General features: G+C 37.6%; 1 protein-coding gene across 1 annotated transcript in view; it reads right to left on the bottom strand.

Annotated features, from left to right (window-relative positions):
• ANOS1 (anosmin 1) overlaps positions 1 to 20356 on the bottom strand; it is a 138037-nt gene that overhangs the window by 106868 nt on the left and 10813 nt on the right. The window contains exon 2 of the mRNA XM_069849964.1: positions 3481 to 3528. Within this exon, the coding sequence (XP_069706065.1) occupies positions 3481 to 3528 (48 nt within the window). The remainder of the gene's footprint in view (positions 1 to 3480; positions 3529 to 20356) is intronic.

Below are 20356 nucleotides of genomic sequence, written 5' to 3'. Positions count from 1 at the left end.
AACTTTAAAATAAATGTCAATGCCAAAGAATATTTTTAAGAAATTGAAACACATCATATAGCTACTCTAATTAGAGTTTAAAATAAATTACTTGTACCATTCAATTTCTAATAAAAATGTTATTACTCTGAGGCCATGAGATTCTTCTTTTTAAAAAGAATGTCCACCATAAACTAGTAGTGAGAAGAATTAACACAGTAGAAAAGAACAGAATACAAGAAAAAAAAAGACAAAACTATAAAATAATACAAAGGGCATAAGCTCCAACAAAACAACAGAACCACAGACAAAGTTTGACAAAAAAATTGGTTTCAAATCCAGTGTCAATTTTACCTCAACACTCATAGGTGCAGTGGAAGTCAGTCAACCAGGCAATTGACAGGATCCCAATAAAGCCCTTAGTCTGCTTCAACTCTGTACAAGTAGGAATGCGTGATGGCAGTGAATAAATAACCACTACAATGGCAAATGGCAATTTATTTCATGATCCTATACTTTTCCAAATTATGATAGAGTATTTTTAACATATTGAAATTACCCAATTCATGTCAAAGCAGGGCAAGCATTCAAGAGCTCTCTTATGTTTTTATCTTGTAAAATAGACCTCTGGAGAGATCTAATTAAATTAGATTACATATAAAAATCATTGGTGCATATTTTGCTACTCATAGTCATGCTTTTGTGATGTGCCCATTAAAATAACAAAAATATAGAGCCATCTGGGATGTAGGTAGCCATCTATCACTGCTCCTATGAGAGCTAAAACCATTTTAGTTCATTAGATTTGCACCTCTGAAAATTTATTAGTTCTTAAACATATTAACCTTCAAACCAACAGTTGTTTTCTACTATTGTATTAGAGGGCAATGATATAATAGCTTGAATTAACTGTACAGGAACTTGAACAATATATTACCAACAGCTATCTTCAACTACAGAAGCATCCCCAAATATAAAGAGAACAGACTCCCAGGAGGAAAAGAATAACTTTCTTTGTATGCTGGTGTTATTATATTTTTCCTAATTATTCCATGTACAAAACTGTGGCTATAAAATTTCCACAGAATTTTATGCCAGGCAGATCTTACTCTCAGAGAATAATGGACAGAGACTTTAGAATAGCTCTATGCCAGTTTAACTCTAGGCAAAGCCAAAGTAGACATCAAAGGTGTTTGTAATGAGGAGAAAACACATGCAAAAGCCCTGTCTGGATGCTTTATGATGGTATTTTCTTCTACATAGTTTCACTTCCCATCCAGGACCTTCTACTTTTACAGGCTTGTATCTGTCCTTGGAATGAAAAAAATGCTTCCATAAAAAACTGGGATTCGTTATGTTACAAATAAGAGCATAGACTACACTGTAACCTTTTCCATCTCATAGATTGTTCAAAGAAAGAGTAAAATAATGGAAAAGTTACTCAACTAACTATGTCATCCTTTACTGCTGTACCAATTACTGCCTGATACATTGATGTAACTTCCAAATAAAATTTCTCTACTGTGTGTCACATCCAAATACTTAGCAAACAAAAGGTGCTTCTCTGTTACAAAGCCGCCTCACTCCCCCCCAACAAAGCAGCTGGATGTTTGCTGTCATCTGTACTTTATCTGTGTCACTAAACACCATAACCACAAAATAATGGTAGACACTGGGAGAGTCCTTCAGAAAAAGTGTCAACTGAGATATTTAGCAGAATCACACTTACACCACTAGTCCACTGAGGTGCTGAGAAGCAGTGAAAAGAATTTGCATTTTTAAAATGCCAACCCAATTCCCTGCATTGCTTTCAAAGTTTTGGTGAGGTAAGGCAATTGTCTGACTTGCATTGCAAAACACAAAAAAAAAATACCTTGCCTAAAAAAGAGAACATTCTGCTAGCGTTTAGCTCAGCTAACAATTTTACCAAGTTTCTATTTATTTCTTTTTCTAAATATGGCACAGCTGCTTTCTTAAGGAAAAATGTATTATCTTTCTAAAAACCAATGAAAACATAAGGTAATATGACTGTAAAGTATATGTTAAGTAATTAATAATTTTCACTGTTGTTGCATTTTATATTATAAAACAATATTACTGCATAGCATTCTTACACTGATTTCAAGAGACTAATGCAATCTTGAGGTGAACCTTAAATTCAGAATACGTTCAGAATCCATCTTAACTGTATTCTATGAATTCTATGAATTCTGGAGTGATTCAGAGAGATGTTCCTACAACCTTTGCCTTCCTTTAACAGCTGGACAATGACATCATGATCACTGTGGTACTGGGCAAGCCCCTCACACTTTTCTCAAAAGGCACTTCAGTTACCATAATCCACATTCTAGGCACCTCTGATTGTCTAAGGGTTTTTTTTAAGAATGATGAAATTTCACTACAGAAGTGCAACACTTGGCAGCATGGCACAGCTGATAGGAATCATTCCGTTCTCTTCATATACTAAAGTTGATATACTGTGATTTTAATGCTGACAAAACCAATCAACTTTATTTTCCTGCAATGTCAATGACAGTCAATAACAAATTGATCCATTTCCAATCCCATTCATTTCAACAGAAATTAGATGAGTGAACCAGTAATATCACTCTTTAATTGTAGAGAAGAAATTGCCATATGTTAACAGCAAAGGTTAGCACCAGCATTTACATAGATTAGATTATTAAAATAATACAGAACAATGCTACTTGGTTTTAATCCCATTTGTAGTACGACCTTCACAGAATAATGAATAAATACGGAAGTTAAAAAGCCTAAATTATTGGAGAAATACATTTTCAGAAACATTAAGACAAAAATACTACCTACATCATTTTCAGGTAAATTTCCAGGGGATGCATCTTCCATAATGTTTACCAACAGTCAGCACTTGAACATATAATTCCATTTTGACCCACCAAAGCTCCCAAATCACTGTTGCTTCTATCCAGACACTGTAGAAAGACTCTTGCATTGAAGAATCAGCTGACAATTAGCTCACCTAGCTTCTAGAATTTCAGGGTTAAAGTGCTGGGATAGGAAAGGGCATCAGTAGAGCCACTGGGATTCGTTCCAAATTTTTTTTCAAAGAGATTCATTGTTAAGCTAAAACTTAAATACCTAAACTAAATGAAATGTTGAATGTTGCCATATCTCGGTGCTGTTAGAGGAACATTTTAAAGTGATTGACATATTTACTCTCTTATGACCAGAAAAACTGAAATAATGCAAATGATACACCAGTTTCACCAGTGTCAAGTTTGTTGAAAAAAAAAAGAATTATATTGGTTTAACTAAGCTTGATACTTATCCTCAAACATGACTCCTTTGTCCTGAAAGAGCAAATCACTCAGTTTTAATTTTAGATATTTTATTATAGGTTGAGGTTTCCAAATAGAAAATAAACAGATGCTTCCAAAAACAGGCTAAAAGTAATCTACAGACATAAGATATAAAGCAACTAGGTAGCTTAAATGATAGGAGGGTAAAAAAAGGACATACCTTTGAACACTGTTTATGATTCTGGCACCAAGCAAGCGACCCATTGTTCTGAAAGACAAATTAAAATGAGATTAATATTGTTATTTCTTTAAGACTAGACATGATCATCCTAACAGGGTTAAACAGAATTCACATTCCAGTTCCTCTTAGAGAAGAATGTTGGGTCACAACACTGTACCCATCCTGATTCCAACTCCCTGTTGTTGAATACAAGGCATGGTTAAGTGTAAAGTGACCAGTGAAAAGTTAGGAAGGCACTTCATCAAGCAGGCTGATGTAAAAGTGACTGCAGACATCCTTTAGTCCATCCTTGTAAACACTACCTAGACTTGCTAGGAAACAAATGTAATACATGTATTTAAGAACTAGAAGGGAATTTGTACTGATTAATGAATGCGAAGCCCATCAGCCACATTTCAATATTGCACAATTCTTAAATTATCAAGGAAATATAATTAACAGCCTTGAAGCAAATGGAAAATTCAACTAAATGCAACATGAGTTCACCACAATTCCACTATGCCCATTTTATTTTACATTTTGATAATGAAGGTGTTTCCCAGATCAGGAAACACTGTAGCTCTCCTATGTCTTGACTGCAGTAAAACAACTGATACAGTATCACATGCAAAATAATAATTTAAGCTAAAGGAAAAGAGAACATCATGACAACAGAAACATAAATATGCAACTGGCAGGGGAACAGACAGCAACCTGCTCTTCTACTAGAGGATTTTCTGAAGGGTCAACTTTGGAAACGTTATTTCCCAGTAAAAAAACACAGTTCTGGAAACAGACACATATGTTTGTAGGGTTAAATGATGAAACAAAATATTCATTCACTTTCAGTATAGTGGAAGATCAAAACAACATCAGCAAAATCTGAGTGACTGTGGACTGAACATCAGAAAGGGGGTAAAACTTAGCAACATAGAGTGAATGCCCATGCATTTAGGAATTTATATGAATGTATTTCTTCTGTTATTCATAAGCATATAATCTGGAAACCAAACAGATAAGATCCGGTAAATTTGTAGTTCGCTACCTGGCTACAATGGTGAGTTAATGAGGGAATAATAGGACATCCTTTCAAAGAAATTAAACAAGATATGTCCACAGGGTTGAGTTAAGGTGATTGTACTATGCTTTCATCTTTAGCACTAACTATAGATCTGGAAATCAGTCCTCAGGGAGGAGGAATACAGGTAGGCCAAAATGCAAAGTACTAGATGGACTACACTTTCTTCTTTTTTGTTGGGTTTTGGGGTTGTTTTTGTGTGTGTGTGTGCGCATGTGTGTGTATGTGGGTTCGTGATTTAATAGGGAATATATTATATACATATATATACATAACTTTTTAAGTATAAAATCACAGAGGTAAAGCCAAAATTATTATCTGGACATACAACAACTACAATTAAGAAGCAGAAATAGATACATTAACATGCACTGTAACTAAGCAAACTGGACTAGAACAGCAGTACTCTGTTCTGATCTCAGCAAAGCTAACAAGCTTAAATACAGTAGCTTCCTATCACAGCTGTGAAGCCTAGTCTTTGAAGCTGGATCCCTCCTAGTGAGTGTTTAAGGAGATCACGTTTGTGCATGCCTTCATACAACTATGTAGCCACACCTTTACACAAGCTCCTAAGATGTGGCCCGTAGGTCATGGGAAGTGGTAGTCCCTCTCTACTCCACCCTCATGAGATCTCACCTGGAGTACTACATCCAGCTCTGGGGTCCCTACTACGAGACAGACATAAATGTGTTAAAGTGGACCCAGAGAAGGGCCACGAAAGTGATCAGAGGGCTGGAACACCTCTCCTATAGAGAAAAGCTCAGAGAGTTGAGGTTGTTCAGCCTGGAGAAGAGAAGGCTGCCTTCCTAATAAACACTGAGGCAAAAGCAGCTGTCAGTACCACATCATCTTCCGCAATGAGCCCACATTTTCCCCAGTCTTTCTTTTGTATCCCATCTATGTACAGAAGCCTTCCTTGGTGATCTTATGTTCCTGGCCAGATTTAATTCGACGTGGGCTTTAGCTTTCCTAGTTTGGACAATCTTTCTGTATTCCTCCCAGTTTACTGGTCCTTGCTTCCATGCGCTGTATATTTTGTTTGAGTATTGCCAGGAGTTCTTTGTTCATCTGCAAAGGTCTCCTGGCATTTTTGCCTAACTTCCTGTTCACTGGGATAGACTACTCTTGAGCCTGGAGGAGGTGATCCTTGAATACTAACCAGCTTTCTTGGGCCTTTCTTCCCTCCAAGACCTTATCTCATAGGATTCTTCCCAGCATATCTTTTAAGAAGTCAAAAGCTACTCTCCAGAAACTGTTAAAAAACTTTCCAGCTGTCACCGGAGCTTGGCCCTAACACCAAACTATAACGCTGTACATCAAGAGGACTATAATGCACAGCAAGTAAAAGCAAGAAACAGTATGGATTTTACTCACACGTTCCCATCAGATAGTTTGTGGGAACTAGAGCTTTCATACAGCAAGGAACATTAATCTGTTTTTAACCTAAACACAACTTATTCTAATAATATCGACACAATACCGTTGCCACTTGTGCTTTAAGCTGAATGCACTCTTCTATGCGTTGATAGTATTAAAACTTTAAAAAACAAACCCAAACACAGATCTACTCCAACATCAGTAGGGGGAAAAAAACTTTGGGCAGATCAGTCATCTAGTTGAGGGCATGTCCTTTTTGTACTTAAAGAGATGAGCACAGCTCACTAAGATGCTTCTGTAAAAATACCAATGGCAAGTCACTTCCAAAGAAAATTCAGAATTACCTTCCAAATTCCTCTTAAGCTTCTGTTAGTGGGATAAAGAGACAAAGAATAAGACAATTAGACTACATGACTGTGTGCTTCAGCTACGCTAGATAAATCACTGCCTTTTTCATTTCGAGCATTAAACATATTTTAAAACTCATATAGTGTAAGGACAAGTCAGTAACACTTTGGTTTAGATTTGGTTTGGATTTGGTTTAGATATATCAGGAAATTCAGGAACTGAAAATTGCATGTTACACTTGTAGCTTAAAAACTAAGCTAATGGGGGTGTTATACTTATGTTTTCCCTTCAGGTTTTAACCTGAATTTCCATTCCTACATTACCTAGTGAGTTCTGGGGATTATAAACGTAAAGATATATCCATTCCTTTGCACTTGTAAGCTTATTTAGGATAATTTTAAAAATTTTATTTCACAGAATTTCATTTCAATATTTTATGAGTATTTATTTTGTCTTATCTTCCCAATAAGTTATAATGTAATCATTACTTGACTTCATAGTATCATTTTTATCAGCTGTTACAGCAGAATTTACCTAAAACTGAGATTTGCCAGCATAAGTGTAGCTACCTAAGAGCAATGTGTCAGGTCCAACTCCTTCAAAAAGAAAGAGACATAAATAGAAGAAATAAAACTTTAGAACAGCTGTAAATAACATACGCTAGTGGGAATACTTTAGTATTACCCTCAGTGTTGTATGAGGATTTATTATTTCCACTTACAGATCTAGCCAGCAGTAATGTTAGAACAATATTTTATGTGCTACTTTCAATTTATCCCCCCTTTCTTCTTCATATAAAATGTGACAGAGTTAGCTGATTGCAATAACAGATTAGTAGCAGCTCACCCCTTTGTTTCAGTTATGCTGCTGCTTTCCACTGAACTAGAAAAAGCACTCCTGCTTTTGAATTACATCTGTTACTTCAGACAACACCATAAATGTCCAGATGTGCAGCTTTCCTACTTCATAATTTTAACGTCTACAAATGTTTTCATTTTTCTACCGAAAACTATTACCACTTGGAAAAAAGTTAAGCAAAACATAAAAGTATTGTTTAGCGACTTCAGCTTGGTACAAACTAACATGATATGAATGACCTTTAATTGTAGAAGGTGAAAGAGCAAATTCTACAGACTTTGAAAACAAGGTGTAGGAGGAAGCTGAAACGCTAAATGAATGCTCTCCTCCTCCACTCTGCATCTCAGCAAATGGTTAATTTACATTACACATTCAGCAGTGACTTTTTTCTGTTTTTCATCTAGTGTACTTGGCTGAAACTGTTATTTCAAACAATCAGAAATTTGTGTTTTATTCGCATTTTACATACTCCCAGACTACATCCTCAGTTCATTCACATCTGTTTTTCTTCAAACCCAATCCTGATTTGACTTATGTCAATGAGAGTTTTGACTTTGTCTTTAGTGGTGATTTAAATCTGCTGTGCAGAAATGGCCTGGAGGAAGAGTTAAATGCCACTGTTTCTACCCATCTGTGAGCCATCCACCAACGTACCTTCAAGGCAACCTTAAAGTATCTTAATCTGTGCACTGAAGAGGAGAAGAAATTGTGCTCAATGGGGCAAACTCCAAATATTCTATCTTCCCAGCACTGACACGTCATATGAAAGATATCAATCAGACAAGACTGAAATAGCATCATATAGTAGATGGAGACAACGGGAATTTGGGCCACCACCACCTGAGCACCACACACTTTCAGCCTGCCAGAAAGGAAACTGCAGACAAAGAGAATCAGACCTTCAAAGGCTAGGACTGTTTGACATGTGTAAAAGCAAGAGTTTACAAAAGCAAAGATAGAAGGAAAGACAAAGGAACAGGAAAAAAAACCCCAATAAATATTACAAGATTTATCATTCAAATCTTCCATGAAAATACAAGCCACCAGTATTTTCAACAAAACTGATAAATTGGCATCTCTAATCAGTCTTACCAGGCTTCATTTCAGCAAATATATGTGCATGCTTGCTTTCCTCTGGTAAACCACAAATGTCCCTTGGGCTTAAACAGTTAAACAGAACATCTATGTTCTGTGCCTTCTTATGCCTTGAAAAAAAGTAAAGTTGTGCAGCATCTCTTGTCAGAAGGAAAAGCATGTAGAGACGCAATGAAGAATCAGTCTTCATCTATCTACAGTATGCCCCAAGGAAAAAAATTAATAATCTTCATAAGCAAGTAAAAACTGCCCTTTCATTGGAGTAACGACCAAAAAACAAAAATATATAATTTCCTTCATTTGCCTCTCTGTCCATTATTATGTTAGGAGAAACAACCCTTCTTATGAAATGCCAGAAATCAGCTGTGAAAAATGAACTATCTTTAATCTGACAATACCTGTATACCCATTAGCATTTTTGGAAGTGTTTTCTCCTCAACCCAATCTTCAATTCACTTTAGAGTAAAACTGCTGTTTCTCAGAAGTGACCTCTCCTGATGACCTCACTGATTCTTTCAAAATGACAGAAAAGCATAGAAATAAGCCCTTCAAATAACAGGACCCACTAACATAAAACAGAGCATTTGAGTAGACAAATCAATAACTGCTCCAATGATGAATTAAAAGACACAGGTTCCCAACATTTTCCTTAACCTTTCAAAAATCTCAGCAGCATGAAATTATTTGTAATGGTAAAATATAATTTATACGGTGCCTGACATACATTTCTTAACTGCACACTCTTTAAGACACAAATTAATATAAGCATTTATCTATGGCAGTGCTGTGTTCCCAGGCCAAACTCTAAAGTGTTGAATTATTGTGCAGAATGGAATCAACAAATTCAAACTATGCTTTCCAGCTCCCAAGTACCAAAGTACGCACTTAGGAATGAATTACAGAAAAGCCTATGCACTTAATGTCAAGAGATAGCAAACCCAGCAGATAGGAAATGCCAAAAAAAAATTATTTCTCAAAGCCTTTCTCTTGAGATTAAACAAGAGCTTGTAGCAGATGCACAGACCAGGGAACCACAGTCCTGCCTCTCCTGGGCTCTGGTATTTAGTTATCCTTTTGCATGTTAATAACTGATAGACATTTTTCTTTCATTTCACAGCAGGAAAATGTAAAGAGAATACCTTTTTAAACAACAGGTTGAACATTTCCCCCAGAAGACTTTCACTACACCAAATTCAAGCCCTTACAAACTTTTGAAATTACTCATAGCAATAGGCTAGAGTGAAAACTGAAACGTAGACAGCAAACCTAAACCACTACGTAGAAATGAACAGGAGCTTATTGGAGTCAGAGATGGTGAACAAGTAATGTCATAAAGCCCAATGATGAGGTCCACCTCTGCAAAACAAGACTGCTCCTTCAAGGACAATTTATGCAAATGTGTTTTCACTTCTCACTTGTCCAAACTACAGCAAGTTTGAAGACCATCCACTGCAGAAGCCATGGATAGAAGAGGAACAGTACGAAATGAAATGAAACCACACATAAAATACAACACAAGCCTGGAAATATTGTACCTACTTGGCTTCCAACCAGGAAAGGCAGGAAGGACATACAATGGCAGCTAATGGCTCCTTCCATACTTCTGATCTCTCTTAGAATCATAGAATCATAGAATAACCAGGTTGGAAGAGACCCACCGGATCATTGAGTCCAACCACTCCTATCAAACATTAAACCATGCCCCTTAGCACCTCGTCCACCCGTGCCTTAAACACCTCCAGGGAAGGTGAATCAACCACCTCCCTGGGTAGCCTGTTCCAGTGCCCAATGACGCTTTCTGTGAAAAATTTTTTCCTAATGTCCAGCCAAAATCTCCCCTGGCGGAGCTTGAGACCATTCCCTCTTGTCCTGTCCCCTGTCACTTGGGAGAAGAGGCCATCACCCTCCTCTCTACAACCTCCTTTCTTCCCTTTAATTTTCTTACTTCTACTATGCTTTTTTGAGATGGAAGGACAACAACAGCATGCAACTTTCAAAGTCAGTCATGGCATTATCCTACAGCATAATTCGTACAGTATTATAATATCTTCAGTTTTACTTGTTGTTTTCCAAAAATCCTTAACTCACAGTTTATAGTTTTGATTCCTCCAGAGAAGTTAGCTGATATTTTCACCTTTCTCATGTGTTTCACTGTTTGTGTAAGTGTCAGGGCCCTGAAGACATTAACACACCTTAAAAGCCCTGAGCTGCCTCACTAGGGGTGTCCATCCTCGCCTTCTTCCCATGGGCCCAGAAGTCCCATTTCAGCCTGACTGGGGCCATCAGTCCTTCCATGAGCTATGCTGTAGCTTTGCCTTTCTCTGACCCTTCCTCCTGGATGGGCCTCTCACCTATGCTGTAGGCAGCTCATCTCCTGGGTGTACCCTGTAGTTTCTCTCTGGTCCCATCTTCTGACTGGACCTGGGAAACCCTTGCTGAGGTCTCATCTCCAGCCTCGTCTCTGGTCCCATCTCCATAGAGTGGAATGGAATGGAACGGAATGGAATGGAGTCGAGTGGAATAATTTCAGTTGGCAGGGACCTACAATGACCACTGCCTAATCCATTCAGGACTGAGCAAAAGTTAAAGCATGTTAAGGGCATTGTCCAAATGCCTCTTAAACACCTACAGGCTTGGAGCATCAATCACATCTCCAAGAAGCCTGTTCCAGTGTTTGATCACACTCCCAGCTACAGAAACGCATCTTGATGTCCAGTCTAAACTTTCCCTAGTGTAGCTTTTAACTGTTCACCCACATCCTGCCACTGGAAGGATAAGAGTTTAGCACCTCCCTCTCCACTTTCCCTCCTCAGGAAGATGTAGAGAGCAACAAGGTTGCCCCTCAGCCTCCTCTCCAAACCAGACAGGCCCAGAGTCTTTGGCCATGGCTCATAGGACATTTCTTCCAGCCTTTTCAGCAGATTGGTTGCCCTTGTCTGGATGCATCCAAGGACATTCACATCCTTCTTAAACTGTGAGGCCCAGAACTGCACACAGTATTCAAGGGGAGGCCACGCCAACAGTGAATACAGTGAAATAATCACCTCTTTTGGCTGGCTGGTTACACTCTGTCTGATGCACCCCAGGATATGGTTAGCTGTCCTGACTGCCAGGGCAGCTGCTGACTCCTACTGAGCCTGCTATCAACCAGCACGCCCTGGCCCCTTTCTCCAGGACTGTTCTCCAGCCACTCCTCTCTGAATCTATACATGCGCCCGGCATTACTCTGTCCTATGTGCACAATCCAGCATTTGGATTCTTGTTAAATTTCATCCCATTAATCACGGCCCAATGCTCAAATTGATCCAGATAGCTCTGCAAGACCTCTTGTCCCTTGAAAGAGTCAAGGGAGTTGAATGCATCCAGAGCATTGAACAGGACTAGCCCTAGAACTGAACCATGAGGAACATCACTGCTGACCGGCCACCAGCCAGATGCAGCCTTCACCCAGTGCACCATGAACCCATTCATTCCACAGTTGCCCCTGGCTGCCCCAACTCATCACTTGCCATGCCTGGGGCTGTTGATGACCCTGTTACCAGCATCCAGCTCTGCTCTCCCTGTGGGGATGCTCCCCTCAGAAAGGCTATGGCCTGTGATGGGGTCATCCTTAGCCTCCAGGTCCCAGTCCTCACTGAGCCTGACAGCAGAGACTGTGTGTTGGGATCTCTAATAACATCTGTATTTTAAGAGATGTTCTTAGATTTTGCTTAGAAAAGCACAAATAAACTTTCAACAACAAAACCAAATAAAGACCACTCAAAGTAGGCAAAACAACCAAGCACAAAAAATCTACAAAAAAACAAACAAAAAAATCACCAAATAGGACTTTAACAAGAGAAAAGGTACAAGAACAAACAGTACCTAGTCGAGATTAGTCACATTGTTTACTACATTCCCATCAGACAGTTGGATAGCTTTGTAATGTGTTATACCATAAACCCCTGCAGGAATACAGCATTAAGCTTAACTTTGTGCATATATTTCCCCTGCCATCTTAAAACTACATACAATTCTTTTTATTAGCTGAGCTGAACAGTATTTCAAAAAGGAAGCCAAAGATAGGAACACATTTTGGAACATACACCTCAAGTTCTTCTCTTACTATAACAAGCCATTGTGACCCTCAGAGCTCAATCAAATGTACATCCTCCTTGGCAGAAGCCACTTCTATACCATGGATGCCTAAACTGTAGAAAAGTAAAGGCTGGTTACTGGTTAACCCAAAGTAATTAAGTTAAAGAGGTGACAATGTAAGAAATAATTACAAAACTGATCAGCCTAACAATTTATTCTGGTGACAAAACTGCAGTTTGTAAATATAAACTAAAATTAAATTATCATGTGTAACGGTCTGACTAACACTGCAGTCTAATTTTAAACATCTGGATTAAACACCAGAAAATGGGTATTCACAAATAATTTTTTGAAAGTCTTAGTTGGGTTTTCTTTTGGACTTACTCTAATGCTGCCATCACCTGTAACATGGTAACTCCTCCCATAGTGAAATGGTTGGTCTTCCTGTAGACAAATGGGTACAAATAGGACCATATGGACCTAAACCTTGCATTGATAAACATAAAGAGTTCATGCAAAGTCATCTTTAACCTTCATTATTAAAAATTAAAGATTGTTATCATTAGAGTTTACACTGAAATATTTAAAACTTTACATGCACCAAAATGAAAACACAGAAAAAAACCATAAAGATCAGAGTACTTGCAAAAGAAACTAAGGAAAACCAGCAGCCAACACCTAAATTGTGAGGCACAACAGTATTTGTTCTCTGGCTGTCGCCATTAGTAGCTTCCTAGAAAGACAGTCATCAAAATCCAAAGGTCATTACGAATGAAAAAGCAAGAGATCAGTAGTTTTGAAAATACAGACTACATATTGCTTGGATTAAATTTGCATCTCAAGTATGGAACACCTTTTTCTCTTTTTACAGCAATGTCTTTTCAAATGGATAGAAAAACTACTAGATAAACACAAGCTGTAAAAACAAATGAGCCACAGAAATCCTTGTGTCTCCACCACACTTGTGAGTTATGACTGCCTTCTTGTGGTTTCACAGACTTCACTCTTACCACTTCTAAGAACTGATCTCAACTGAGGTCTTATTCTACTTAGCAGAAGTTTCAGTCAATCTGTAAAAGGATCCAGATGAAATAAACTTCACTAAGCAATATGACACTAACTTGAAAACATTAAAATTAAATATGGAATTTCACACTAAGGTATACACTTTAGGCCAAATCCTGCACACATATCTTGGGGTTAAGCAGTCCAGTTGAACTTAACAGAAACTAATATAATTGCATTAATATAGCAAGTAAAAGATGCCTTGTCGACTATTTGGTTGTAGGCTTTATTTCAAAACCTTCACCCTTCCAAAATGCTACTGTGCCTTTTCTGTCATGTCATAAAATTGATTTGCTACACGAATGAAATAATGAGACAATAAAAGTATACACAGGCATAAGCATGTGACATAAAAGTAACCCACTGGGAAATTAACACCAAAATTAAAATACATTCTAAAAAACTGTTTTCCTATGCAATATACAATACAAATGTATACATACATGACCTACTTTAGTGTACTTGAAAAACCACAACCAATTTACCAAAAATGAGTAATATTCCAGGTTTCAGAAATGCATGCATGCTGTGTTTAGTGCTGATTCGACTTTATAACTGAAAATTATAGTCCATATTACTACTCTGTAATAGGGTGACTCCCAATAGTATGTGTCGTAGTTCACTTACCACAGGCTGCATTCACCTGTGCTCACCTGCATTGCCCACCAGTTGATCATTCCAGAATCAGCTACAAACACCCCAGGGTGTCTCCATACCAGAAATCACATGAACCACAAGAACACATCTGTTGAGCAAAACACCGGGCATTGATGGACTTTATAGCTACTCTACACATACGCCAACCCCCTCTCTCACTTTTCACAGAATCACAGAATAACCAGGTTGGAAGAGACCCACCAGATCATCGAGTCCAACCACTCCTATCAAACACTAAACCATGCCCTTTAACACCTCGTCCACCCGTGCCTTAAACACCTCCAGGGAAGGTGAATCAACCACCTCCCTGGGCAGCCTGTTCCAGTGCCCAATGACGCTTTCTGTGAAAATTTTTTCCTAATGTCCAGCCTAAATCTCCCCTGGTGGAGCTTGAGGCCATTCCCTCTTGTCCTGTCCCCTGTCACTTGGGAGAAGAGGCCATCACCCTCCTCTCTACAATCTCCTTTCAGGTAGTTACAGAGAGCAATGATGTCTCCCCTTAGCCTCCTCTTCTCCAGGCTAAACAACCCCAGCTCTCTCAGCCGTTCCTCATAAGGCTTCTCCTTCAACTTTTCCTTCGGCTTTTCCTTCAACTGGTTCTAGTGTGGTCCCAAGGACACAATAACCATTAGTCTCTAAAGCACATTAGGTCCCCCTGAATCATCTCTTCCAGTTACGTTCATCCAGAAGAAATCCACTGCATGTACCCTCAGACCTTAGTCCACTATGTGAAAAAGATGATCACAATGCTCAGGAGACTCACTCCAAAAACAAACCCTGATCTATCTTCAACCTGAACAAAACACTAGTGTCTAAATGCACATCAGACACTTCTAACATCTCCCACAAACACATAAGAGTAGTGTTTCAGTGCTTCCTACTAGATTAAATTATCCTCAGCAGCAACAGTGTTTCAGGGTAAGTCAGGACCATGCTTTTTTGGACTTGTAAAACGCTTAGAGTTTTGATATCTCATGTCCTTAAAATATTAAGTACTAAAAAAAAGAATAACTACCATACATTTTTAGAACATCCGAAATGTCCATTGTAAATAGCCTAACTATATATTATATGAACACATCCATGCAGGTTGCATTGTCATGAGTCACTTCTGATTACAAAACTGTTAAATGCATTGTACTACATACTGACTATGTGATGCTTTGCTGTATTTTTTCTTCTTCTGTTTTGGTATGTAGGGGAGGGACACCATTATACACTACATTTATACCTTTGGCAAGAGTATGTATACACACCTGCCCTTAAAAATTAACAGCTTTTCAGTAACCATATTATTATGACTCAATATCAGGCACCATTAAATTTAATGTTCTCTCTTGTACTTAACATACTAAGTATTGCCAATATAATTGCATAAAATTCACATGATACATTTCAGGAATGTATTTCCTTTCTCTTTAGCATGTGTGATTAGTTTTCAAGATATTAAATATTTCAAGCAGTGGTAGCAGCCATATCAACCACAAGTTGATGGAGAGATATATATATTTATTTTCCTTTAAAAGAAAAACAAACAAATATATTAATAAATTTGATGCAGTACCTTTCTCAACAGAAAATATTTGTGACAAATATCCCCTATCTTATTCCAAGAGTCTTGATATATTACTATAAAATTCCTACTCTTGGATCTATGAAGGCAACAAACTCAATAACCATCACTGTCAGTATAAATATTTTAGTTTATTATCCTGAATTCTTTTACTATTGTAAAAGCATGCAGAAAAGCGTAAACTCAGCAGTGAAAAACCAGCACAAATAATGATCCTACAGCTGAAATATGCAGACTAAATTTAATTATAATTACACATTGGTAGTTCCACAGACCCATTTATATTTATCTATAAAGTTTTCTATACAAAAATCCTATTTTAGATCAATTATTGAAGGGCATAGCAAAGCTCTCAAAAACAACACGTCAAAATTAACACAGTCCTTGGAGCAATAATAGTTGCTTAAAACAGTCTTTGGGGACTTTTTGCTTTTTTCAAAGAAGACTGGGTTCAGTGAGAGAAGTGCACCTCACCAGTCCTGGGATCTCCTAGAAACACTTGCAATAGGGTTCTGTGGTCATTCCAGAATTAAAGAGTTGTCCAAATTAAAACAATCTTTGCACACATAAACAGAATAGCCTGTCTCCAATCTGAACAAAACATAACACAATGTTGTTAACATACACTCAGAAAACACTAATTCAAGGAAACATGTCAACCATGCAAAAAAACTCTTACCACAACAGTAAAAGAAGCACTTCAGGAAGTCTTATTTCCCAGACGTATTTTAATTGCTACAGTCTTTCCACACATCTGTCTTCATTGTAGACATTACAGAAAGAGAGACAAGATGTAATGAGTACAGTTTAATTAGCCCAAAACTTTATTGTCTCATCTCTCAAGCACAACCCAACAACGCATCTCACCGTGCAAGTCAACACTTCTTTCCATTGCTCCCACTGGTTTGGCCCTTAGTCTGTCCCTTCCCAACCCAGCTTTCAGTTCTACAGAAAGCCAACACCCAGGACTGCCACAATAAACCAATAATAAAGACTGGTGGATGCCAGTTTCATACTGGTCAGATACCACATTGTCACATCATGTAACAAATGTCCTTCTCCTAATCCTATCATGTAACAAAGAAGAAGTCTGACTCCCTTCTCCTGACCAGTTCAGTGCTGCTCTCTTTACCCAGCTCCCAGACCTGTAAACCCTGTTCATATTCGTCTGCAGAACACATTTTTATTCCTATCCTATTTTAAGGAACCACAACAGCTTCTGGAACAGCACAGGTTGCAATGACATTGTGTTGACAACAGATGAAAACCAGGCATCAAGTGAGGGAGCACAAAGAAGGGTGGGTGAGTCTTTCCCTCTCCACTTCAAATTTAACATGTCCGCTAACCTGATCCTAGCTGGGATCCTTCAGCCCTCCAACACCAATAGTATAGTCCTGAGACCAGTGCCAGCCTTTTAATACAGGTTACAAAAGATTACAATCTACTTCTTTTTCCATTTTTTTTACAAACTGTATGCCACAAGAAACACATATTACATTGGACAATTGTTGCAGTCCAGTCTTCTAGACCACCATGCAACTTACTTAACACTGTGAAAGGACAGATGAGAGAGAGAGGAAATAATCATAAAATTCTACTATTTGAGGAAAAAAATAAAATACTAAAACTGCTAATAGTCTGAGCTACTGGGATATTAACTGGGTCTTTCTGCAGTAACAATTTTCAATGGAAGATTTACATTGCCTCATCATATTGTCATAAAATATTCCACAAACATAAAAGCCTTTCATGTGCCAGCTTTCTAGAATACAGTCTGATGACTAGCTAATGAAGACATACCATAAAAAGAAAATAAATCTCTCTTCAAGGCAGTGCTGAAGCTTTTGTCACTAACACGTCTGGTTGCCAGTGATATAGCTGCTATGCAGAGCAACCACTTCCTGACAGGTCATCATCAGACATTTCTGGCACCAGGTGAAAGAGTTAAAAATTAAGACAGATTAATTTGCATTGAAGTTATTGAAAGGCTGATAATGAGAGGAGTCAAAACTACGCCTGTGCCCCGTCCAAGCCACAGCATTTTAAAGTCTCCAGTTAATGGGAGCAACTGGATATGGAATTTTCACATAATTCCACTGCAAGGATCACACAATTTCTGAAGCCTAGAATATTCTTTTATATCTTTGATCTAAACTAACAGTCACAAAAGAAAAACATGACAATGTATATCCTTAAGCTTATAAAATGTGGACAACTGAGGTTAATACCAGTAGTCAACATCTTGAATTATAAGCAGGCTTTTTATATTAAAGTTTTGCTTCTTTTTCTTTTTTCCCATCTTTGGAAAGCCTGAGATACCACTGGCATGCTCCAGGAATTCTATCCCAATTATAATGTTTCCTTCCATTTTACCAGCCTTCTCACCTGTGTAAAGCAATTAAGAAAGACAGTGAAGTGAAGTGGGTTGTGGTACTACAAATATGTTGATAATATTCAAGTTTCTTTTTCATTGGACTGAGGATCTCTGCTTGATTTGCTTTCTCAGTGGGAAGGTCATGGATGAGAACAAGTTGACTGAGGCTCGATCTAAACCAGATGGATCTACTAGGTATGAGTAACCATCTTAGGGGCATGAACATTTGACATCTGCTGCTATTATTAAGAGGATAAGCCATGTCTGTTGATGAAACTTACAGGGATGCTTTGGAATTCCTGAGGGCACCTGGATACATCAAGTAACAATCAGTAAATGGGAAACATATCATTTTTAATTTTATTTTTTTTTACTATTGTTAGTGGCAGTCAGCTCTGGTTACACCAAAAATTGCTCCTACATTCCCTTACCTTCGGAAGGAATTTCTTCTAAAAATATCTTAATTTGAAGTCAAGGTGCTTTGCATTTGACAAATAACTGACAATTCAGATTTACTTTGTTCTAATGGCACAGTATCATTTACTACCACTCTGAATTGTAAAGGTCGATGCAAAGATACGTTAAGATGGTACTTAACAAATTCAAGGTAATTGTCTTTAAAAAGCATAGTGGGAATCTTCTTGGTTTTATCTATGAACTGAGCAGAGATTTCTAGTATATTTGCACTGGTCTAAGCTTATTTCCATTGCAACCACTGGATACATTACCATCAACTGTAAGGATATAGGACTCAGGCTGGCAATGAAAGTTCAAGAAAAATTTAACTATGTATTAAACTATTAGTCATATCAATGGAAGAACTGATAAGTATCAGTAAGAAGGCTGAAAGATCTCCAGCTAAGGAAAACAACATAAGCTTACACTACTCTAATGCGGAAAGCTTTTTAGTCTTTAAAACTACCTATGAGGTATGCTTTCCATCCCAAAATGAAGGCGGACAGTATTCTTTAGGAGACTCTTTAGTGTTCATTCTGTTCTACAATTTGGAAAATAACTAAGGTTAGTTTAAACTTTCGAGGTCAGCCTACAATGGTACTCTTTTTTTCTGCTCAGGAAAAGTAAAGTTTTGAACACCAGAAGGAGGCTTGAAATAATTATTTGCTGTTGCACACTTAATCACTAATGAAATGACAGCAATAGTGCTGTCCAGTGCACACACATATGTGTGTGGTCCTATGATTAAACAAAATCTTTTACAAGTTGAGCTAAGATGCTGCACGTGCAGCATTGAATACATTCCTACTTCATTTGGTCAATAAGGATTTACTGGAGAAAATTCACGAAAATTACGACAAGTCCACTGTCTTTCACACTGCTATTTTTTTAAACTCAAAGAAAAATCCAACAATAAGCTGCTAGCTGCAAAAATCAACATCTTCTTTCCTAATTTATTCTGACATCCATGTCCTATAGCTGCTAGGAAGTACTATATGAAGAGTGACACACACACCTCCTTAATTGGATGATTTTTGCCTCATTGTGTCAGTTGTCTAACTCCAAATGTTCTTTCCACCTACTGAAGATACAGACTGACCAACACTTGGCTAATTCATGATCTCTCAGTTCATAGTTGTATAGAAAGACATCTCAAAACAGAAGAAAGCCTCAAGCTCTCCCAGTTCCAGTTCCCTTCCCAAAATTGCTAGATACAAATCAAATGTCAACATACTACACACTCTTTGTGACTAAGAAAAATGGGGATAGGTAATGATGTGATTCATTATTGTCTAGCTGTAGTTACACAGTAATGCAATTTCACTGTTTTCAAGGAGCTATACGCACTATCTAATCGGAAAAAAACTCCACCTCATTGAACTAGTTTCTATGTAGGAACACATATTCTGAAAATTGACTAACAGTCACTGTATTAGGACATATTATCTTCATAATTATTATTATTGTTGTTGTCATTATGGTTACTGTTATTATCATTATCTCTCCTTCCTCAGCTTTCAAGTATTTGCTGCCTCACATATCTGTTCATCCATGTACTAAATTCCAACAAAATCCGAAGTCTTACAGCAAGTGAGGTTAAGAAATGAAATTATGGTGCCTAGGTTCAAAAAAAGCACGATAAGGCCTGACTGGAGTGTTCCAGTAGTACAAAGAAATTATTAACAGTTTAAAAACATTATCAATTAACCGCAAATTATGTATAACCCCAGATCTATCATTTAAATCATAAGGTGAAATAAGAAATCATTTTTATGTACATTAAGCATGATTATTTGTGTCTTCATGTTTTTCAATATAAAATAATGTGAAGATAAATCCCACTAAGAGTAATCCATAAGAAACAGAACTATGCTCATAACTTCTTGTAAGTAGGGGAAAGAAGGTTAAACTATGTTTG

The sequence above is a fragment of the Phaenicophaeus curvirostris genome, chromosome 1, assembly GCF_032191515.1.
Source record: "Phaenicophaeus curvirostris isolate KB17595 chromosome 1, BPBGC_Pcur_1.0, whole genome shotgun sequence".
Lineage (NCBI taxonomy): Eukaryota > Metazoa > Chordata > Aves > Cuculiformes > Cuculidae > Phaenicophaeus > Phaenicophaeus curvirostris.
This window is presented reverse-complemented; position numbering and strand designations above follow the sequence as displayed.